The sequence below is a fragment of the Neodiprion pinetum genome, chromosome 2 (assembly GCF_021155775.2).
Source record: "Neodiprion pinetum isolate iyNeoPine1 chromosome 2, iyNeoPine1.2, whole genome shotgun sequence".
NCBI classification, from domain to species: domain Eukaryota; kingdom Metazoa; phylum Arthropoda; class Insecta; order Hymenoptera; family Diprionidae; genus Neodiprion; species Neodiprion pinetum.
The window spans coordinates 29,574,760-29,596,626 of record NC_060233.1 but is presented as its reverse complement, the minus strand read 5'-3'; the positions used below and the strand labels follow the sequence as shown (position 1 = coordinate 29,596,626).

Here is a 21,867-nt window from a genome sequence, read left to right as displayed (position 1 = left end):
TGAAAAACAAATACCCTCCCAAATAAAAAAAAAAGTAAGACTGTAGTTATGCGCTAGTCCCGTGAATTTGTTAATCCGTTCAATCCGAGCACATTTTAATTGCAATGTATGTACAATTCAATTTTCCGTGTTGACAGTTTGTGGGTCGTTTGAAGATGATTGATAACGCAATCCCGACATTTAATATATTAATCACCTATAAACGATCAACAAACAACTGCCAAGTACGGGTAATTGAATTTCATTGCAATTTACAGTTAAATGAGGAGCTGTCGTAGGTTAGATGCGCTGGAATTGGACAAATTCAAATGACTAACTACAGTCGTTTTAGTTTGATTTTTTTTTTTTTTTTGGAGAGTATTTTTTCTTTCAAATTTTACAGGTAATCGAGGAGTATTGAATGAAGGCTGGACAAGCGATTAAATACCAACAAACGATTCCGCGCAAGCAGAACTCAATTCGATCCTAAAGTACAAGTAAGGGGCTAACGTCACTTGAATTCCCTAGCAAATTTTGTTTTATTAGTAACGACCAAACTATTAACTATGAAACGTCGGGAATTCACTATCAAACACCAAACAATGATTTTAAAGCAATCAACTCATTCGGGTGTTAATGAGGGGCTATACTTTTTCCAACGGAGTAAAAAGTTACGAACATCCATCTAAGTTCTTCTTCTGGTACAACCCAAGTAGTCCGTGTCAAATTAGTTCTGATAAAGTGCGTGCAATAACGTAAACAGAGCAGAGGGCGAGGGTCAATGGGTGAGGTACTAGTAAGTGAAGTGCAGACAGAATCGGGCTTGCTGCCCGGGCGCGCATGTCGGTTTACTCGAGTGCGGCATTAGTGGTTATTTTTTTGTGTTTAGATGATATACGGATCAAGAAATAAATAATGATGTCGATTTTCAATGTGAAAAATATGATCGGGCAATTCAACTCCAAATTTGTCATTACTCTGCCGTCGATCAATTTATCTCGAACGCAAAAGGTGGGTGCGTGATCGTAGTCTGGCTCAAAGAGTTGGGTTAATTTTCTTGCGGTTGCTCGTTTTCTTACATAAGTATTGAAGTTGGGGCAATATAATTTTCAATTCTGCCAGTATGTTTAAATTATTGCTATTCTATTGCCTTTGCAGATTTTAATTATTTGCCTAACAAGTGGAACGCTCCTGTTGGGCGGGTTAGCCCAATTTTTGAAAAGGCGCAGACGACATCCAGCTTCTTTTGCTAGAAGATATCCCAGAGACGTGAGACATAAATACATAAATGGAAAGAGTTCAAACTTGGGTAAGATATTCAACCTTATTTCATTGAAATCACATTTGAATTACGACAGTCGGTTTATTTAAAAAATGCGTTATATATACTATTCTTCAAAGAATTTTCACCTTTGAATTTTACAAAGATGCTATATCCCAAGTATCCTGGGCAAGGCGAAGCGAAGCCAGTACTCGGAGTCACGTCAGTGACCGAGCCTCCCTGATCTCGTCAGTTCCAGGTGGCCCCGACGGTGATGTCAAGCTCACGCCACAACAATACGGAGTACTCGGTAAGTGGTACGCAATTGCAATATATAGAGTTGGAACAATTTTTTTCCCATTCAGGGATTTAAAATTAATTTCAGCATGAACAATGACTCTTAGAACAATTATCGTATTGGTCTGATTATAAGTCGACCCGCAAGTTTACGACATTGGGAATTTTTTTCTATAGATTAAATATAAGTCAAATCTTATGAGAAAATGAGCTATTATCACAGGTGTATTTGTTGATTAATATTGCATTTTTTTTGCCTACATTGCATCAATAAAACTTCAATGTATTGTATAAATGTCTCATTTTGATCGTGTTGATACTTCAGACTGATGCTATTCGAAAAAACTGCAGTTTGAATCTTCATGATTTGTGATTTTATTGGTCAAAATCCTCTACTTATATTCAGACCAGTATAGTATATCACTTATGCGAGTCAACCTTATCCTCTGAGAAACTACTTAGTATGGCACGATTCTACTTGAAAAATATACACTATATAGATGAAAGGCCATGGGCATGAGTCATTATGGAAAAATGAAAGATGTATTTTAAAATAGAATCTTCGGTGGGCAACATCCTAGTCGTTTCTCTTACTGAATTTATTGCAAAAACATAAAATCATAAACGCTGTACAGTCGTAAATCTTGCAAATATATTGACCCAAGTTGGAAGGAAATTAAAAAAAACCTTCGACTTTTTTGTATAGATATATACATTGCAATTATATATACACAGTAATGTACAATACAGCAAAGAAGCCGGGAACGATTACTTAAATAAATATACATAACTGAATACAAATCGCCCTTGGCGTTCTTATATGAAGCAGCACTTTTATTATTGATATTATTATTATTATAATATTATCAGATTGGTACTGCTGGTATTCCCATTTTTGATTGAAAATGAAATACAGAAAAGACGTTATGTTGGTTTCAAGATTCAGAGCCAACAATACTTAGAAATAAGTATGTGCGGTCACACCATACCTGCCATCAGGTATCCAATGCTTTGAGTATAATGCTTACACAAAAACTATATTAGCTGGATTTGACGCCACACACGCTGTACAAAAATGCTCACCAATATTAAACAAGTGATAACATAATAAATTACATCCTACCAAGCAGGGCTTGGCAGCTGAAAAGACAAGTATATATTACTACATGCTACAGATATATAGAATATCTCAGGTAAGTTCATTACACTCGAACTCACGTTGCTCTTTTACAAACCTTAGCTTAGAAACTTGTGTAAAATTATACGGCCATCTCAAAAATATAGCATAGCTGATTAAGATTTCTATTCATCTTTTCCTTTCTTCCTATCTTCAAATTATTATTATTTACGCCTTTTATTCGTACTCTCTCCCTCATTTACGAGCGTAGTGGGAGTAGTGGAATGTCAAGAATATTTGTCGGAAGTTGAACGGCACACGTTCATCTTTTCTTTTCTCCATTCCTCATCATTAACCGCTGTTGAAAGCTAATTTATACATAATCATAATCCATTGGACTGAAGTTGCTTGTACTTGGTAAACTATGAGGCTAGCTCATGATGGATATAGATAATCATTTTATCTTCCTAATAAGCTAAATAATGATGTATTATTATCATACATATTGAATATCAAGATTTTCTTTTCTTTGTGTTTTTTCTCTCTTTTTTTTTTTGAAGGCAAGCGTATGTCAGCACCGAGATCCCGTCATCAGAAGGAACCATCTTGTAACATAGCCAAATAGAATAATTTATTTTTAAGATTTTCATATTTTTTTTCTTTTTCTTACTCCCATTTTCCACGAAATTTCCGTCATCGTATGTATATTCGGTACACTTGGAGCGATATAAAATTAATTCGTTCCCACGTATTAACGAGTGATATATATACTACATATTGCGTTAACGAGAATTTAAATGGTATTTTATACTGACAATAAAGGTCGTCGCAATAATCATGTCGCCCATGTATGGGACCAGTCGCTGAGGGCGAACAGGATTCCTCCGGCGAGGATTAACAGCTCGGGATAAAGAATGCGAGGAGCGCTGCTTCCCTCCGCTGGACCGAGCTTATTTTTTAGGGATTGTGGGCTGCGGTCGTCGGCCTGCATCTCCGTTGTGCCTTTTCCGCCTGGTGGAATAACCAGATTAAAATTCGGGTCATCGGTATCTTTTTCACCGTGATTTCGTCGCCCCTCGGTATCGGATCGCGAACGCGGTCGTTCCGTTGTCGTCGTCGTCGTCGTTGTCGTTGTCGTAGTCGTCGTCGGGACCAGGGTATAGTTACTCAGATAGTAAATAGGTCCAAAATCAGGATTGACATCGATCATGCTTTCTTCGCGATAAAAACCGTTTATCGTGCGTGGTGTCTTGACTTTGTCCTTATAATGCGAGATCAACTGCGCCGTGTAGGAAAGTTCCTTGTCTGTGTAGTTCGCCCTGAGTGTCACGTTCACCGCGGTACCCGACTCGAGGTACATCTTCACTCTGTAAAATACAGAAACGTGTGTTAACTTGTTATATATTCCATTTGAGAAACTGAATAACTAATAGAGCCTTGAACCAGCGAGGTAGGTCGATTCCAGAAGGGGTTAAAAAAACTCACGTGTGAACGCTTTCGCGATGTTCGTTCACCTGGCTGCCCCATTGTACGTCTGGTAATTTCGTATTATTAGCAAGGGTGATCGTGGTATTCAGTCCTTTGAGCATCGCTTGTCCTTGTCCCCAGTATGCGGAATAGTTGTAAGAGTAGGCGAAAGCGTTTGCGACGGTCACCGCATACGAGCCAACGTTACTGAGAGTTGCCTCGCCGAGTACCCGAGACTGCCGTTTTATAATTCGGTCTTTGAACTTTTTGAACTTGACCGATTTCAGTTCGTAAGAAACTGGCTCCCATTCGACGAGGACCTCGCCGGAGTCTGCCGAGTCTTGGACACCGTTCTGAAATAAGAGTGACATGGATAATCGTGCTCGTTTCTTACAATCATACGCCTTCTTACCTCTTTTACGTAAGTGATGCTGCCGAGATTGTCGCTCGGGTCGTACGTCCCTATGTAGTGGGTATAGCCGACGATCTGTTCTGTAAGGTCGGTTTCTTGCTTTGGTCCCTCGTGCCGCGCTACGTAGGTTACTTCAGCTGAGGCATCCGCGGTTGCGACGGAACCTATCTCGGGTACCTGTTTGAATTTATCCCAGTAGCGCCAATCGAGGCGCGCTGCTTTCTCAACGTTTTGAAGAAGTTCGTACCGCTGGTATGAATGTACGTTGCCGAGAAGCGTGACGACGCACCGTTTCTCACCTTCAACCTGGCCTCCGGCCACCCAAATAGCGTTGTGAATTGCCCGACAGACAAATATCGGTCTCGATTCGGTTTGACTCGAGCCTGTGCTGGGATCAACTGTATGGAAAAATTCATATGAAAAAACGATGACTGACGATACACGGGACTTGAATATGTCGACGTTACAAAAGGCGCGTCGCACCTTCCAATCCAGAGACAAATTTGATGCCCCCGATAACGAGGTCGTTGTTCCCTTCGGTTTCGGCCTGGTTCTGAGGCAACCATCTGAGGATGCTAGAAGTGACAAGCTGGTTGAACGACGATAGAACGTGTACGCTATTGTCGCCGAGTGCGAGGGTGGCCAGGAATATCAGCTGTACTAGGGTAAACGCTACCGGTTTCACCGGTCCGCGTGTATTTCTGCATGTGATAATCATCTGCAAAATGGCAAGAATGAGCACACCGACACATATGACATTTGTGATGTGACACCGAGTGGAACGGCATTCACATCGAGTGGCATGTGTGTACCATACATATTCGCACGGTATAGGTATTGATATATACTCAGCTAACGCCGGACATGCGACATTGTGGCGCTAGGAGTTATCGATCGCCTGGCAACTTTTCAGTGCACCGCCATTGGCGTGGAGGTACGCGGGGCGCCCTGGCGTTACCATGATAACGCCCCGCACCTACCTTGGGAAGAAGGAGAAGTTGAAAAGATGCAGCCGGCGCTCTCTCGTCTTTACCCATGTCTTATACCACTCCAATCACCACGGGGTTCTCTCCCCTGAATGCACGCATGAACGACGGGTTGCAGTCTCGCGGTGCTTCAGGAGTAATCGCGGCGCGCTTAAGCGGATGTCGCGTATTTCTATAGAGCCATGGGTAGATTATATGCGTACACACGTACGCGATTGCAGGTTATTTACACGTATCTATAGGGCCGGTGGGTTACGACATTTGCGAAGCGAGGAGCCAATTTTGTCCAAACATTTCCTGCGATTACGTACGATTCTTATAGGGCATAAATAGGTATGCATAGGTATTAATGTATAACCGGTGGTCCGAGCGAAGTTGACTCACGTTATACGCCCTGCTTCTTAGAATTTGTCAGTGGTGTGGAAAAGAGATACGACATCATGCGCATTGCCTATAGATATAGATGTATGCGGTATAATACTACCAATTGTCGAAGAGAAAAAAATGTGGAGTACAGAAAGGCGAGAGATGCTGATAATTCCGTACGTCGCCTTGCTTATGCCCGGTGGCGCAGTGTTTTGAAACAAAACACGCCCGCTGGCAAAATTTACTCACTATATGCGCAGTCCTTTCGCATAGCTATGAGCAGCGTTTCTCACGACGTGCTGCAGCAGCAACTTTCTTCTTTATACAAACGCGTACCTACCTAAAATTCGTCATCGCACGATGTATGTACCTGATTCCGAAAATCTGTTATAATTCATCAAATTCACTAGCCCGTGACTTACCGCTTCCGGTGAAGCAAACTATACGCTCATATGACTCTCTTTCTTGCTCTATACCCCTCGCGTTCGCTCGAATATCGACCGAATCAAACCCCCGCACACACATACACGCACAGACGTCTACATGCTTGTAATACGAACAAGGTCGGCGACGGGTTAAATTATCAGTTGATTTGATAACTTTCTTCAAAAAGTCGAGTAATTCACCACGGAGCGAGCCGTCGCAACATTCAAGGGCGATGATGCAGCAGCCAATTGAATTATATTTATCTACCGCATAAATCGCTATGAGCACGAGTGGTCAGAGGGCAAATTGTGACTCTCCGGTATAGGCGTTAGGTGTACATAGATACGGACACGTTTAAAAGTGAACTTGTATAAATGCAGGTCCGTTCTCCTCCTCCTCCTCCCGCTCACTGGATTCACAGCTATGACGAAATAGAAAGTACATATATCGACTGACAGAGTTCTTCTGCACTAAACCGCGATTTTTTATCCAACTTTTAAACTGTCATCATTGAATATGGAGAATCGTTAACGCAGGTGTAATTCAAACTGAGGGCATTCTTCGCATGTAGGACGGCCCTGGATTTCGATGTTATTGACATACCCTGCAAGTATACGTCATCACCTTTTCAGACTAATTTAGAGCTGGCTCGCTACAAAATGCCATGGGTGATAGCCCTGCCTCGTTAATGCGGCAATTTGTGTTTAATTGCGTTTCAACTTTTTACCTATACGTATTAGACTATCACCTAACGAAGCACAGAGCTTTGCCCCGTACGATAGTCTTTACGAAACGGAGCTTCTAATTCTCTCACCCAGTCGTTTCTAACGCTACAATGGGGCTGATTTTTCGGAAGGCTACGAGTAATTAACTAATTAACGTTATACGTGGCTGAGCCGTTGTGGTATAGTATATACCCTCATCACGCAACCACGTCAACTACAAACGACAATAACCATGAGCCGAGCTCAACTCGTGATTAAAGTTTTACAGGAGCGGCCGCGAACTACAATCTGCGAATGACTCGGCCCTTAGGGACGGATTTTCCAAGTGAAGTATGACTGAATTATGGGAATGAAATGGTTCGAGTGCGAAGAGCAGGTCATCTAGGAAGGGTGATGGAATGAGAGCATTAATATATGAATTCCTTCTACCGCGAACGTGGACATTACAGTGATTAAGGTTGAACGTTAGCTGCCACGAATACCAATTTGTAAATGACTCGGTATTTAGTGGCGGATTTTCCCCCATTGAATTATGACCGCATTTTGAGGATGATAAATCAAACGGGGTTACCAATTCTGAAAACGGTGGTTGATTGAAACTATTAATGTTCTCCGTTTCCTACCGTGTACTACGCGGACATTACGTAGGCTGTGCTTAGAACCCGAATTTGTATCGAAACTGCGATTACGTAGTCCATCGATTCAAGGTCGGCGGCATACGCGAGGCTATAATGCGACGATAATTATTTTTTCTCCTCATTGGATTCCCTCGCTTAACCAACCGAAATTTCGAGATCTAAGTGTCGCCTTGAAGTTTCCATAATTCATGAGACGAAAGAGAACGCCGGCAGACCGAAGTCGCGCGGGCTCAGAAGAATTGAAGATGAAGGAGTACAAGAAGCGCGCAGGCGATTCCGATCTTCGCGTTACATTCGTTGTATACATACTTACTTTGAGTGATCCGTCGTCAGCATATGAGTTATAATCCGGATTGTTCTTCAGAGCCTAATGGGACACTGAAAGACTTCTTCGACGCGTTTCCTCTAAGCGGAAATGAACACAGCTCATAATTCGTCACTCCGCAATAACGTACCGGGTATTTTGGCAATTCCGCAAATTATTCCGAATTGAGGTACAAGTCAAGAGAGCCGTGTGGAAATAACGGTGTAACACAAACTGTGCCGATTGGCACTTGGCCCGGCGATTGGGTATGTAAGGTATGGCCGGGCAAAAAGTGCAACGAAAAAAAAAACAACGAAAACTCGAGAGTAGAACAACGCCGGGTGAAAAAGCGCAACTATTATTCTTGGTACAGTACGCACTGTACTGTTACAGCAAACGTCTTCGGGACCAGAAGCCAGTCGACTGAGGACCAAGGTGCACCACTCTGAAACAAACGGCTAGACCTCGACACTGCCACCGTCACCGCTATTCTCTCTCCCCCCCATTGGCCACTCTCTCTCTCTCTCTCTCTCGCTCTCTCCCTCTCTCCCTATACCTTCTTGCTCTCCTTCTCCCTCCGCGTTTCGGCTCTGGCCTCAGCTGCCGCCAACATCCCCTCTCCATTGGATGACACATCCTCCAATAACAAACCTGGGGAGGATTACGTCACGCGAACGCGCGTTATTGACGCAGATCGAGTTCCCCTGCAGCACCAGCATCAGCACTAGCATCAGCATCAGCAGCAGCAGGAGGGGGAGGAGAATGGGAAATGTTGGTCACAAAACCAGAACCAAGGAACAAGGGACAAGGGCGCACAGGCACACGGAATTCCCACCCTCTCCTACCCTCTCCTCCTGATTCAGCATCGAACGTTTTCACCTTCTTACCAGGTTCACGTGCACGAAAGGCATGCCAGAATATTTCTGCAGGGGATGCAACCCCCTGTCAGCCATACGTCTACACGTTGTTGCGTAGCTGCGTATACCGTATACATCATATACATGTGTAGTAATTCATCATGCGTATGGATGTAGCAGTAGCATGGGATGCATTCAATGCACTTATTGTTAGAACGTTGCATATAAGCTCCGCCGCACCCGCGGCGTCAATTGGATATTATGTTTCGGACGGTCTGATTGCCGCGAAGGATTCCGCATCCGGCCCGCGTGCCTTTAATTAGAGATTCAACGCCGTCGTTGTCTTACGTTACGTTGGACCTTGACGTCGATTCCCGATTCCCGATCTTCCCAATCAAGGTATTTTCCACGCATATATATATATATAGGTATGTATATATATATATACACGTATAAGGTATTCACGTGTACAGATTATAATGTGACACGGCGAGTTATACGCGAAACGGCGGAGAAGGAACGAGCGTTGAATACAACAGCGAACGGAATGCATCGTGTAACGTAACGTATAACATTCACAACCGGTTGGCGTCGACCTGCTAATAAAACGACAGCAGATAATACGCCGAGATGATTACGTCAGCTAGGTACATATGTACGTTTTGCCCTCCACGGATAGAATCGCGCACCGTTTCACGTTCGCACGCCGGAATAAATCCCTCTGTCTCTGGTTACCGTCATAGTTGTTACGGGAGTACGAGAGACGAGATTCACGGGTCACAGTAGTTGTAGCTATACCTATATATTGTACCGTTATAACTCTCATGACGAGTTTGTAAAAACTGTAATATTGTGTTCAACCATCGTCGACTGGTCCGCCGATCGCCTCTGCTTATTTCTTACACTTGTTCTTATGTACATACTTATATATACTACAGAGGCCCGGAACGCAAGTACACTTATCTTCCAGGGTATAACGGGACTGCAGGGAAACGAACTAGGTATACGTCGATGTGTAACACCGCAACTCCGCAAAGTGTTACGATCATCTCTGAAACAGTATCCCCGGTCCTGAAATCATTTTTCAGCATACCCGTATTAATATAACGCGTATCATGGCACATTGTGTAATAAGGGAATAATAGACTTTTATTCCCGTGTTGCATATTGGACTTTAGTCCAGAGTTTAGCTGTAGTCACTTTATTGACTTGAGAAGTGGGACCAATATGGAAAGAAACTGAAAGCTGCATTTGCTGAAGGCAAATGCTACTTATTCCCCGTTTTTCAGATCAATAAAATTGAGTAAATGATGGTTTAAGTTCGTGACTGTGTTTGGTGTATGATTAAATTTTCGTTGATTAAAGTTATTCTTGGATATGAAGGTCACAAATCAAAACACTTGTTATCGTGTTAACGTTTCGGCCCTGGTGGGGGCCCTCCTCAGAACAATTTTATTTAAATATCTGTCACGAACAAAATAAAAAATGATATACAAATAGGTTTGACAAAGTAAGACATATTGATGTAAATAATATGCAAGGTGTTGAAGCAAATATAAAAGAGAGATTACCTCATATGCGATAACACTTCCAATTACATAAATGCGTGTAGATGATTGAAGAATAAATAGAACAAAAAGGCAAAAACGACAAAATACGAAACACACTACGTTAGCGACACGTAACTCCCACGAATTCATAATTATAGTTGGTTTGTTAAAAGAATTAAAATACACAGCCGTTATGGTTGAGTCAGAGCACATGAGCACAGTGGAACGTCTAGTGTGTAGTGGGAAGAGGTCGAGCTCAATAGTTATCAGAGCAACGCAGAGTCAACGGGTTAAACGGAAAACAATTTTTTTTTTTTTTGATTAAATTTTCATTGGTTGAAACAGTCAATGATGACAAGATGCAATTCATAGAATGATGCTTTTATTACGACGTTTCGCAGGACCCCGTTAAGAAACCTGATGATGGCAGGCGGGGTCCTGCCGAAACGTCGTAATAAAAGCATCATTCTATGAATTGCATCTTGTCATCATTGACTGTTTCAACCAACGAAAATTTAATCAAAATTGAGTAAGGAATAAAGTACTTTGTACGAACGCTACATGAAGCGTGAACTTATGTCGGACGAAACAAACTTAAAATCAGAAAGGTTTAAGAGACGTTAAGCCCATTCGTGAAATCGAGTAGTGATTCGAAGTTTGCGGTCTTTCGACAACGCGTATGCGATTCGTGAGAAGAATGGTCGCCGAGCTTCACAACTATCCCATGGCACTCCAATTTAAGTAACGAATTGTCCCATTTTTCCCAGTTTATTCCCTATTGAGACTTGATACCTTGGCGCGTTTCCAGGACTCGAGGCACTCGAGCGCGCCATATACTGCTGGGAGGATGCCCTTACAGCTTTCAGCTCCTCATTGAATTGCGGAGACGCCCTTGCTCTACCCTCCAAGGCCGACGCCGCGTTCACTCACGATGTCCAGGAGCTGCTTGACCTCGGTTACCACATACAAAACACCGCCGAGCTCCTCTTTATAGATCAGGTGAGCTCGTCGTAATTCGAATTTCATTCAATCGGCACACTACACTACTCATTATGGGCACCTTGAGTGCAGTTGCTACTATCAGTTCACTGCGTCGTTACACATGGTCCTGTTTTGTATTCCACAGCACTCCGTACTATTCCGTAACGAAAGTGACGCGGGCAGCGAGGAGAGCCGGAAGCGCTCCGTATCAGGAACTCGAGCGTCTTCCACCCACAGGGATAAACAGGACGCGGCGTCATCCCCAGAGTCATTTGAATCGGCCCGCGACGGGGTAAGCGCCGCCCATCAGCGAAGATGTATACGTAAGAATTGTGCAGTTGATATTTGAATAATAGTTGTTTCATGTCCCTGCGACAAATTGCTCGGATTGTAGGTGGCCGATCTTCGGGAGTTTGAGGAGTTCTCGGAGTTTTTTCCGCACTTTGAAAAGCAGAAGTTGTACCATACGGCGCTGAAGCAACACGAGGACAAGGGCATACCTTGCAGGTAAATTAACGCTCTCACCTCGTCATGATGTCTCATTTCCGCCTTTCTGTAATCGTTTCGCGTTTTCACTCATCTCCGTCGCTGCCACATAGGAAGTTACACACGGAGTTGGTTAAGTGTGGTTCCGATGTCGAGTACCTGGCCAAGGTCCATTGCCTGCGGCAGGCTTTCTCCAGGTTATTCGCCTGGCCCGCCGCCGCCTCGTGGATAGCTGACATGGGAAGGCAGCTGATCAGTGATCTGATCGTATACGCGGATAGGGTCGGTATTGTTGTATATTCATGAAAGCCGCATATACCTACTTCCAGCCTCGAATATCAACGGAAAGCGTTTCTTTTTCTTGTTCCACAGGACCCTAAGGACTATCTAACGCACTACGAAGCCATGCTCGACTTTCTTCAGGATCCAAGTAAGCGTAGTATGATGCAGGAGGAACTTTCGGGGCGAAATGTAAAGTGCATCAATTTCTACGACGTGCTGATCGACTTTATACTACTTGATGCTTTCGACGAGGTCGAGAAACCACCGTCGTCGATAAAGGCGATACTCCAAAACCGATGGATTTCAGCGAGTTTCCGTGAAACGGTATAATACCTTCTAGCCACAGTTGATTACCCCGCGTTTCCCCATTAAAATAATTATTGTGTACGCGACGCGTAACGGCATCCGCCGAGCGAAAACCGAGGATGGAAACACTGTTCGAATACGATTGTGTATACGAGCGGTGCCTTTAATCTATCTGGATATGGTGCATCCATATTAACATTGTGCATTTACTAACGGGAAAATCAATTTACAGGCCATAGGTACAGCGGTGTGGTCCGTGCTAATGGGAAAGCGCCAGATGCTCAAATACAACAAGGGTTTTCTAGCGCATTTCTATTCTATTTCGGAACAAATATCACCGGTCTTGGTCTGGGGTTTCCTAGGACCCGAGGGAAGCCTTCGTGCTACTTGTTACTACTTCCGGGAGCAGGTCGTCGAATTTCTTGTTGATATATTCAATTTTTTCAAAGTTCGCTATACCACGGTCGATGAGCTGGCCGAGGACATCCTCAAGGAAATAAAAACTAGGGTGGGAAACATAAATCAAAGACTTTCACTGGAAGGTTGTTAAAAAATGCTGTATTATAGAAATTTAACATTTGTAATTGATTAGACTAACCGGAACGAGTTATCGTTCAAATAACTGGGCTGACCGCCTTAATAGTGAAGGTACAACGACTATACGATTAACGGGTAATTCGCTTTACCCGTAAACGTTTAACCGTGTGTTCAAATTTACGTACATCTAAGGTATAGACGAATTCGTAGACAGTGGTAGATATGATCTGTGCCGTTCTTCTCGTTAGCTTTATGTAGCAATAATTAATTCGACGGTGATTGCCGTTCGTTGCTGTGGGTACGCTAAAAGATTCACTATTTCAGAACGAAGGAAGAAAATTTCATTATCGTTTTATTCGTGATGTACAGAGTGCTGGTGAATTAAGCAAGGTGCCGACTAGTCTGCAGGTGATTTGTAAGACAAGTAAACTGCGTAGAGTTCGCTTTAATCTTGTAAATAATAGTCAAAAACGAAGCAGACGATATTCTGTAAAATACTAATAATATTTCACACAAAGCGCATCAAACTGATTAATATCTCAATTTCTATTCAACGCGTATAATTAATACGTGCATAGATGTATATAGGTCTGAGTAAATCGTATGTACATACGTAATTCGTACGAACATGATTGAATCACGCGTACGGCAAAATCTTGACTTTATATTACAAAATACACTTTTGTACTTTTTCCTTTTTTTTTAAACAAAGATCGCCCTAGGTTGATTTATTTTTCATCACTATTCTTTGCATGAGATTTCACATGCAATGACGTTAGATTTTAATCGAACAGACAATTTCAACATTCCAGATTTTATTTCTATTTGATGTAGTAGCAATGATACCTAAATACGTGTATCACCCAATATTTTAACCCTTTCGCCATCATGAGACTGAACAGATCAACGAGAACAGCAAATTAAGGGTTCTCTATAATTAGCGTTGCTTTCAGAGAATGCACAATATGCATCTAGTTCTACTGACAAAAGATTCAAATTATTGAAAAATCAAGCGTTCCTCGAGTTGTGCAAAAGGATGAAGGCAAAGAGTAAAGCGGGTGGTTCATGATGTGCAGTTCCGCCTGATATACAGGCATGTAAACATTTCAATCAAATCGATATTTAACCCCTTGCCCTACAATTTAAGTTCTGATCGCCTATGCTATAATAAACAGCAAGGTCGGTTGCACGTTGAGCCATTTTACAGTTTGGATAAATGTTCGAAGTTATGCCAATTGCATACGTCTCATGATATGTAAACATGTGTAAGATACAACCGGTTTAATTTCTTAAGGTGTTTGATAAATAATTACAAACAATTCATCAGTGAAAAAGAAAGATTAATAAATCAACAACATTTTATTTAAATTCCTGAATAAATGCTTATATTAAATTATAAACATTTTAAAAAACATGTAACAGAAAGTTATTAAGCTTCAATTGTATGGTAACTTTCGAAGCATATTGGTACATCCAATGTAACTTTAAATCTTTTGCACTCCTATGTTGTTTCGCTACGTTTTTTTACTTATATCTTGTACAAACTTTACAGGCTCTTTATGGCTTTGTTTTCGATGGTGTTGGGTCTATATTCTTGAAAAAATGACCCCAATGTTGCGTGTGGAGTCTCTGGGGTAAAACTCCATTCAAAAATCACCCTCATCGTTTATATTCTGGTAACGGCACATTTTTCATTAATGACTCGACTATTTCAATTTCATACTTAGCATGAGTGGCTCTGTTTTTCTCTAGTATTTACTTTGTTGGACAAAATGTAAGAGTTCAAAAGTTCAATATCAAGCATGTAAAAAAAAACTGTTCAGTATCCTTTTGCATATTCCTTCATAACAGAGAAGCACACTAGCATTTGGTCTTGTCGATCAAGTCCAATCATTCCTTTGTTGTACTCAATGACACCTTTTGGTTTTGAAGTAGGATTGAATTGATTTTTGCCTTATGCAGCCATTTCTGCTGTTTCGTGTTTCGTAGAAATAATATAAATGTCTCGTTTATATTTATATTTTTATGTCAGTATTCCATTGCAGCTTTTCGTTCTGCATTCTTCTTTTTTTAATTTTGCTTCAACCAAATCATTTGGCATATTCTTTCTGTTCAAATCTACTGTTCCGACAGCATTAGTTTTACTGTTAATTAGTTATAACCAGTTTTGGTGCAGTGTACCAATTGTCTAAGTATAAAATATGTCCTTTACGTAACACTGACTGTGATAGCTCTTTAACAACATTTTCAGAATCACTGTCATTAGAATTTATTTTATCACTACCTGAGTATTTTTTTAGAGTCACAGCAATAACCCGATTCTGAATCACATAATTTATAAAATTTAATACCATATCTAACTAGTTTTCTTGGATTAAATTGTTTATAAGATAAGCGTCTCTGGTATTATTGTCCCTTATCTGTTTTCTTAGTTATTTTCATTGTCGATTCACTGATAGCAATGTCTTCTTGCATCGATACACTTTTTTAGATCACAGATTAAAAACATTCGTCACAAGTTTTATTTTGCGTAATTTATCTGTAATGTAAGCCGTAATGTTCGTGATAACCGTATGATTCTATTTTTCTTTTTACCTTAATATTCCTGCCTTTAGATTTTTCGTTATTTTATTTCTTGTTACTGCTCTATATGAGGTATTCCACACCATTTCACCTAATCGGTGAAGGTCACCGACGCCGATCTTGGTGTCAATTTTTTTCTCAATTCGTCTATCGAAAAAAAAAGAACATGTGTTCAGCCGTTTTTCGATTAGGCCACCTGTGTCGATTTTATGAATTTTCCAATTTTTCGGCACTTATGATGGTGTAACTCCTGAACGAATCGGAAGTCCATAATTTCCTTTGGAGGAAAACTTGATTGTAACTGGTCGAATGCAAGTAAAAAGTTTCAGGAAAATCAAAGGTGTCGCAATTCAAAAAATTTTAGAATTGTGTGGTTGGAAAAATTTCCAATTTTTTTTTCAGAAAGCTTGGACTTATTGACACATTTTATACTTGTATCATTTTTTAAAAAGAATGAAAGCTCTTGAAGATAGAGCCAGTTGAAAAAAGTCTGTTTCGAAAAAGTTGAAAAATCGGAAAATTCATAAAATCGACACAGGTGGCCTAATCGAAAAACGGTCGAACACGTGTTCTTTTTTTTCGATAGACGAATTGAGAAAAAAATTGACACCAAGATCGGCGTCGGTGACCTTCACCGATTAGGTGAAATGGTGTGGAATACCTCATATGTTACTGATTCTTGTCCAACATTGCCATGAACATGATAAATCCTATCTATCTATGTACCTATCTATCTGTCTGTTTATGATTATTTGCAAAATGCAAACATCTACAGTGAAACTTCTCTTAACGGACGCCTGTTCATAACGGACAAGTTAAAAATCCCAGGCAGAAAAGCCTAATGGAAAATATATACCGCGTAGTAACAGACACTTCTCTATAAGGGAGAAGATTTCCAGTCCTGAAGATGTCCACTATTGGGAAGTTTCAGTGTAGTTATTTGCAGAAATCTTTTCATTCGCATTGTTCTCTCAATATTAGGCTTTCTGTCAAGGCCCATTTACAATTAGACCAGTTGATTTAAATTTTTGGTTTCCTAACTTGAGCCACCATTATACATAATACAAAATATATTTTTATTTCACCATAATCTACAGGAAACCAAGTTTCTTCTATTTTTCGTCTTTTTTTTTCATTGTTTATTCTTTATTGCTGTTACAATATTTTCCCAAAACATATTATCAAATATTATATTTCGAATTTCTATTTATTTTTTGTTTGCACCTAATTGCAGTAATATCGCCACTTTCATAAATATCACCACTGTTACTATTGCTATTAAAAATATCTATCAAATCATTATTCACAATGCTAGCACAACTATGACTGTCCTCATCAACACTAAATTTTCTTTCTAAAGACATCTGTTAATATGTTTAAGAAAACATATTTGAATGTTTGAAAGAGCACAAGAGTAACACATAACTGAGACTATATGACATGGGTGAAAATTATCCACGAACCTGACACGTTGTGTATCACATTTGGCCAGATCGACGTGCCACAGCTATTACACAATATTATAGGTGAACGGTCCAATAAAACTTTTCGTTCTGAAAACTCATGTGTGTGCTGATCATGTCACTGATATTACCACACATACACATGTTTCTTGTCTATAAAATCCATTAAAACTTCCAATTTCTCAACCTCCAATTATAATGATTTGAGATAAATTCTCCAATTTTGAACGGGCGAGGGGGGGGGGGGGGGGGGGGGTCGTAAAAACTCACATCACGTAATTTATGGGCAAGCCTACCATGCATACAGCTATTGATAATAATTTTCATTTATTCGTAGAAACAATGTAAAAAAAAAAAAAAAAAAAATACAACAGCTGGGCTGTATTCTTAACTTTTAACTAGGTAAAAAATCTTACTTACGGGATGAACAGAGAATATCACAAATTAACTCGGAGAAAAGAAAGGCCGAAAGTTGACCGAATCTACCTAATTTATAACGGTTTCAGAGTTTCACAATTCATCGGGCTGAAGCTGGTGGCCACAATTAATGAACAGCCACCCTAAGTTAATAAAGGTAAGGTATGACAATGTTGACAGGATAAGATTATAAGTGTTAAAATTTACCACATTATTCTATTTGAAAGAAGTTGAGTCCGCCGGCTACTAATTCCCCCCTAATAACCTCAGATCGATCAGAAAACGTATAGGTTAGATATAACTGTGAACTGTAAATAAAGCTTTGCTGTATTAGTAACAGCCGAACGTCATATACAAGTAAAAGAATTTAGCTAGGTAATTAATGAAACATTTCATTTACCCATGGAAATTCGTTAATTACACTTTGGTACCTTTTAATAGTTTGCTTCAATGAATCCAAGTAGATTGCTCTTCACACCTCATTAGAATGAGATTTGGAACCTAGTTCTATTAATCCACTTCAAGAGATGTTAAAAATCGAAAATCATATTGTTTTCCTCTCCAGCAGATTCATCTTCATCCGAAGATGGTACATCTGGCCTTATATAGGATATATTATGTCTTCGTTTGAAGGTAGCAAAGTCTTCTCTCTCTGGAAATATATTGAACAGTCAATTCTTGATCTTTGCAATGTATAGGGTTTTCTTTGTGCATATATATATATACTTGTGCATGTATAAAATTTGGTTATTTGCTAGGCTAAGAAAGATTGTTCATTAAATATAATATCGAATCAATCATACCATTCCAATCAATCTCTTTTTTGGGTTTGATTGAGGCAAGGTGATCAAGGTCCACAAAAATATGTGGACATGCTTTGCTTGAATAAATTAACCTTGGCCAGGGAGTCCCTGGAAACAGAATAAAATACTAGCTTTTAGATGATATCGACTCCGGAATAGCTACATTTAGTAATGGATTATGTACATGCTTACACTTTTGAACTTTTGGAAGGTAAACTGTGACTTCTCTTCCAGTTGTTTTATGGATAGTTTTCTCGGCAGTGATTGCACCAAAAAGATGCAGGTAAATATAGTAATCGACGCCGTCTACAGACGTGCTGAAAAGATCAAACATTGATCAATGCAATCCTGGCAATTATTAAGAGATGCACGGTAAACCCACCAAAATTGTTTAGCAGCGTTCATACCTGAATTCAAACTCGTCTGTTCTTACGCTAAGAAAGTAATCGTCCACGTCGTGAAGCATTATACGAATCACGATTTCCGCATCCGTCTGATACCAATAAATTCTTGGCTTTCTCAAATTGCCAATTAACATTGGACAATCCATCTAAATGCAACAAGGTTTGATCACGTGTCCCGTTATCCGCAGAAGCAGAACTGTCAATATATTTGAATTAAAAATGATGATGATGATGGTATCAGGGTATTGTTTACAATTCCCAACATCAATCACACTTGTTGACAGCCTGCGGCTGGGCTGATGTATCTAATATTTTTTGCTTTTTTTTGTCTATGATACTGATATCTATAAAGAGATGGACACACGATGGAAGTAGATAGGTGGAAACGTTGACCCGACCAGTAACTAAAAATTACATAAAGGACTGTCAACCATGGGGACAGTATGCCCCATACTTCCCGACTTACCGACTCGGCACTACACGCCGCTATCTGCATCGGTACCGGGGGTACCGGGTCTGCTTCCCCCTGCCGCCCCTGCCCATTCCAGAGAGAAGTGGGAGAAACATATATGGAAGCTACTTCTGTCCAGTCGTATATGAAGCCCCGACATTCCCTCGACACCATGAGCACATCTTGCGGCGTAAATCGATACTACGAGTTTTAGACACTAAGCGGGTCTACCCGCACCACCGTCTTTGCAAGACCTGTATGTAAGACCGTGGCCGTGACCAATATGGAAGAATGGTGCCCGCAGCTGTCAAGGCGTGTCTGAGGAACCCTAACCTAAACTGACCGCGAACGTTAACGTCGTGACTAATCGTGTACGAGTGACAGTTACAATGTCAAAAAACACTTCGAGCTCAGCTTTTCGAAAAATTGATGTCGACCAGTACAATGAAGATAATTTCAAAGAGGAAGAGGGTGACGGCGGAACTGCTGGCCCTGATGAGAATGAAATCATTACACTTCTTGGACAATATCCTTTACATCCACTTTAATCTGTGCTTAAATTTGCAATCTTTCAGTTCAAAAATAAATATTTTCCTTATCAAAGACTCAAGGGGAAAAACGTGGAAGCTCTGATATCCGTACTCAAGTCTGCACCTCTCGGATGCAAGAATCAACAAGTAAAGGTAAATTGCAAAGGGTTGCTACGTTTTTGACCAACCTATTGATTCTGATCAACAACGATTTTTATAGGACAATGCTTTGAACCTTACACTTAAGGTTCTATTGAGCATAAAATCAAATCAAATTGAAGACGCCGTAGCAAAATTGGACAGAGATCTGGTTGATGTATTGATGAAGTACATATATAGAGGTTTCGAAATTCCCTCTGAAGGGAGCAGCGGACATTTGTTGCTCTGGCATGAAAAAGTTTACAACGTTGGAGGTGTTGGAAGTATTGTCAGAGTTTTATCGGATAGCAAACAAGCGTAAATGGAACAAGATGGAAATGAATTGCAAGAAATATGTTATCAATAAACTGTTTTAAACTTGGTAAATGTGGCCAAGCAAATAGACAATTTCACCCTGTTAAACTAGTTTATTTTTATTTAAATCTATGATAAAGGGGAATGGGACAGTAATTCAGACAGGTAACATAGGTGGGTGTATACAATATTTGATTAGTCAACAACACGGTGCAGTTGGGCACTACGTAACATTAGTCGCGAGTTTGCAAGAAACTGCTTTGCCCCATCGATTTTCTGCTTATCTCAGTATTACATTAATCAATAACATTTTTCCCAAGAAAATCTGCCATTCTTCTTTGCACTAATTCATTCGCACTTATTCTTGACTGTAACCATTATCATATTCGTCTGATGAATCAAGTAGAGCGCACTCACAAAGACTGCGTTTGCTCTGAAAAGAATGTCGAAAACTGCAGGTAAAGATGGTAAATATTGCTCATTCCACGACTTGATTAGTAACAAAAAAAAAACACTTACTGCCCTTCCTTGAAATATTCTTTTAATGTGTTGCTGAATCTTTTACTGTACTTCACAAACTCTCGTTTGCGCTGTTCCAAAGCCTGCTTTCCTGCTGATCCTGGTATGAACCCAGCAACCTCATTTACAGCATCCAGGAGCTTCTTGATTGCGCTAGCAATCTCTCTGCACAGAAACGATTGAGCAACTAAGCACATATTTCTTGAATAATTTCCAGTTAATATACCTGGAGATCACTCACTTAATCGTTTCGAGAAATGTTTTCCGATCAGTTATTTCATCAGGGATCCTACTCAAAATTTTCTTCAGCGAAGCAGACTTCCGGTTTAATTCTTGGAAGGCATCCTCTGACCGAGCTAAGCGATACTCAACTACTGAAAACAATTTATAATATTGTGTATAATTAAGAATATATGGATGTGTCATGGCGAAGTTATAAATTTATTATGTTTATTCACACACCATCAATGTCAGAAGCAACCCCTTGTAGTCGTAGAATGCTTTCATTCATATTGAGGTTGAGATCAGCTCGGCGCACAATCCCCAAGACGAGATCATGCGTAATTCCAGGGTGTGAACTCTCTGCCTTTGAGAGAGCCGCACGTAAAGTCTGTGCAGCGCTTACATTTTGCCGTTCCAGCTGTACGTAAAAAAGTAATGCGATCACTTTGGAATCCCTTGATTAGAAATTGCAAAATAGATAGTCTTTGCAGGTATATCCAGACGCAATTGTGGCGAGAATGATTAACGTGTTATTATACGATTTAGAGGTTAACAGGTTGACCCTTGAAAGGCAAAAATAAAAAGGTCACAGTAAATACCTTCGATAATATCGGACGTAATATTACGGGAAGGACGAGTGATGTAACTGGGGTCTCATCGCCCATTGTCATCCTTCACAAATTTGAGGTTCTCAAGGATATACGGAAGGAAGGCTACGCGCACTACTTAGTCCTCTACCCGATTGCACCCAGGAGAGATATACATCAACAGCAAGACAGAGATTAGATAAAGTTTTCAAATTCTCATCGTGCAATAATTGCGCCCCGACTTATTCCGACAGCTGTCAACAAACTCTACGTTAAATAAAACAAGGTTAACGAGTCCAGGGAAGACTTGTCGGATTTGTGGCAATGAAAACGGACATGACACGGAGAGAGTTACCTTCTATGAATAAAACGGTATACAGCAGGCTCGTGGGTTTTGTCCAAGTGCTGCGGCCGACAAACTGAAAGAATACGAAGTCTCACTAATGGTTATATACTTA

At 40.5% G+C, this 21,867-nt stretch overlaps 5 protein-coding genes across 13 annotated transcripts; 2 read left to right on the top strand and 3 right to left on the bottom strand.

Annotated features, from left to right (window-relative positions):
• Positions 1-430: 430 nt before the first annotated feature.
• On the top strand, positions 431-15,922 carry Miga (mitoguardin). Of its 2 annotated transcripts, none has more exons than XM_046611421.2 (9): positions 431-990; positions 1,138-1,288; positions 1,422-1,550; positions 11,194-11,384; positions 11,512-11,658; positions 11,761-11,873; positions 11,966-12,134; positions 12,225-12,458; positions 12,673-15,922. In XM_046611421.2, exons 1-9 carry the CDS (start codon positions 895-897, stop codon positions 12,988-12,990), a joined length of 1,548 nt encoding a protein of 515 aa, XP_046467377.1. In that variant the 5' UTR covers positions 431-894; the 3' UTR covers positions 12,991-15,922. The 2 variants fall into 2 exon arrangements, with proteins under 2 accessions (XP_046467377.1, XP_046467375.1); XM_046611419.2 differs by having other exon boundaries at positions 433-990; positions 1,407-1,550.
• On the bottom strand, positions 3,173-8,415 carry LOC124211898 (beta-pore-forming protein unzipped). 2 transcript variants are annotated; one of them, XM_046611424.2, is made up of 5 exons: positions 7,984-8,415; positions 5,017-5,251; positions 4,534-4,931; positions 4,140-4,474; positions 3,173-4,021 (listed from the first exon to the last, which is right to left on the bottom strand). In XM_046611424.2, the coding sequence occupies exons 2-5, from the start codon at positions 5,249-5,251 to the stop codon at positions 3,490-3,492; spliced, it is 1,500 nt and encodes a 499-aa protein (XP_046467380.1). In that variant the 5' UTR covers positions 7,984-8,415; the 3' UTR covers positions 3,173-3,489. The 2 variants fall into 2 exon arrangements, with proteins under 2 accessions (XP_046467380.1, XP_046467379.1); XM_046611423.2 differs by having other exon boundaries at positions 7,988-8,414.
• LOC124211906 (putative ATP-dependent RNA helicase TDRD12) lies at positions 14,318-19,143 on the bottom strand. Of its 4 annotated transcripts, none has more exons than XR_006881536.2 (5): positions 18,651-19,143; positions 18,436-18,560; positions 18,244-18,351; positions 17,024-18,092; positions 14,318-15,516 (listed from the first exon to the last, which is right to left on the bottom strand). XR_006881536.2 is itself a non-coding variant. In XM_046611437.2 (4 exons), the coding sequence occupies exons 1-4, from the start codon at positions 18,791-18,793 to the stop codon at positions 17,971-17,973; spliced, it is 498 nt and encodes a 165-aa protein (XP_046467393.1). In that variant the 5' UTR covers positions 18,794-19,143; the 3' UTR covers positions 16,015-17,970. The 4 variants fall into 4 exon arrangements, 1 of the variants encoding a protein (XP_046467393.1); XR_006881538.2 differs by having other exon boundaries at positions 17,872-18,092; XR_006881535.2 differs by lacking the exon at positions 14,318-15,516 and having other exon boundaries at positions 16,015-17,583; positions 17,872-18,092.
• Positions 19,144-19,267: 124 nt separating this feature from the next.
• On the top strand, positions 19,268-20,189 carry Arpc5 (Actin-related protein 2/3 complex, subunit 5). The gene is made up of 3 exons (XM_046611438.2): positions 19,268-19,624; positions 19,709-19,781; positions 19,849-20,189. The coding sequence occupies exons 1-3, from the start codon at positions 19,488-19,490 to the stop codon at positions 20,086-20,088; spliced, it is 450 nt and encodes a 149-aa protein (XP_046467394.1). The 5' UTR covers positions 19,268-19,487; the 3' UTR covers positions 20,089-20,189.
• On the bottom strand, positions 20,175-21,794 carry Ccm3 (programmed cell death protein 10 Ccm3). Of its 4 annotated transcripts, none has more exons than XM_046611431.2 (5): positions 21,422-21,794; positions 21,063-21,240; positions 20,842-20,974; positions 20,601-20,765; positions 20,175-20,533 (listed from the first exon to the last, which is right to left on the bottom strand). In XM_046611431.2, the coding sequence occupies exons 1-5, from the start codon at positions 21,491-21,493 to the stop codon at positions 20,440-20,442; spliced, it is 642 nt and encodes a 213-aa protein (XP_046467387.1). In that variant the 5' UTR covers positions 21,494-21,794; the 3' UTR covers positions 20,175-20,439. The 4 variants fall into 4 exon arrangements, with proteins under 4 accessions (XP_046467387.1, XP_046467388.1, XP_046467389.1 ...); XM_046611432.2 differs by having other exon boundaries at positions 20,842-20,971; positions 21,422-21,790; XM_046611433.2 differs by having other exon boundaries at positions 20,175-20,514; positions 21,422-21,786.
• Positions 21,795-21,867: the final 73 nt, after the last annotated feature.

Excerpts from the sequence above, each read along its gene's own strand:
- LOC124211898 (XM_046611424.2), bottom strand. The coding sequence starts at position 5,251 with ATGATTATCACATGCAGAAATACACGCGGACCGGTGAAACCGGTAGCG. Across the intron at positions 4,932-5,016 it reads ATTTGTCTCTGGATTGGAAG|TTGATCCCAGCACAGGCTCG; the intron begins GTGCGACGCGCC and ends TTTTCCATACAG. Across the intron at positions 4,475-4,533 it reads GCATCACTTACGTAAAAGAG|AACGGTGTCCAAGACTCGGC; the intron begins GTAAGAAGGCGT and ends CTCTTATTTCAG.
- Arpc5 (XM_046611438.2), top strand. The coding sequence starts at position 19,488 with ATGTCAAAAAACACTTCGAGCTCAGCTTTTCGAAAAATTGATGTCGAC. Across the intron at positions 19,625-19,708 it reads ATCATTACACTTCTTGGACA|GGGGAAAAACGTGGAAGCTC; the intron begins ATATCCTTTACA and ends TCAAAGACTCAA. Across the intron at positions 19,782-19,848 it reads GCAAGAATCAACAAGTAAAG|GACAATGCTTTGAACCTTAC; the intron begins GTAAATTGCAAA and ends CGATTTTTATAG.
- LOC124211906 (XM_046611437.2), bottom strand. The coding sequence starts at position 18,793 with ATGGATTGTCCAATGTTAATTGGCAATTTGAGAAAGCCAAGAATTTAT. Across the intron at positions 18,561-18,650 it reads ACAGACGAGTTTGAATTCAG|CACGTCTGTAGACGGCGTCG; the intron begins GTATGAACGCTG and ends TGATCTTTTCAG. Across the intron at positions 18,093-18,243 it reads AAAAGAGATTGATTGGAATG|AGAGAGAAGACTTTGCTACC; the intron begins GTATGATTGATT and ends ATATATTTCCAG.
- Miga (XM_046611419.2), top strand. The coding sequence starts at position 895 with ATGATGTCGATTTTCAATGTGAAAAATATGATCGGGCAATTCAACTCC. Across the intron at positions 1,551-11,193 it reads ACAACAATACGGAGTACTCG|GACTCGAGGCACTCGAGCGC; the intron begins GTAAGTGGTACG and ends GCGCGTTTCCAG. Across the intron at positions 12,459-12,672 it reads CAGCGAGTTTCCGTGAAACG|GCCATAGGTACAGCGGTGTG; the intron begins GTATAATACCTT and ends ATCAATTTACAG.
- Ccm3 (XM_046611431.2), bottom strand. The coding sequence starts at position 21,493 with ATGACAATGGGCGATGAGACCCCAGTTACATCACTCGTCCTTCCCGTA. Across the intron at positions 21,241-21,421 it reads TACGTCCGATATTATCGAAG|CTGGAACGGCAAAATGTAAG; the intron begins GTATTTACTGTG and ends TTTTACGTACAG. Across the intron at positions 20,534-20,600 it reads GAATATTTCAAGGAAGGGCA|TTTTCGACATTCTTTTCAGA; the intron begins GTAAGTGTTTTT and ends CTTTACCTGCAG.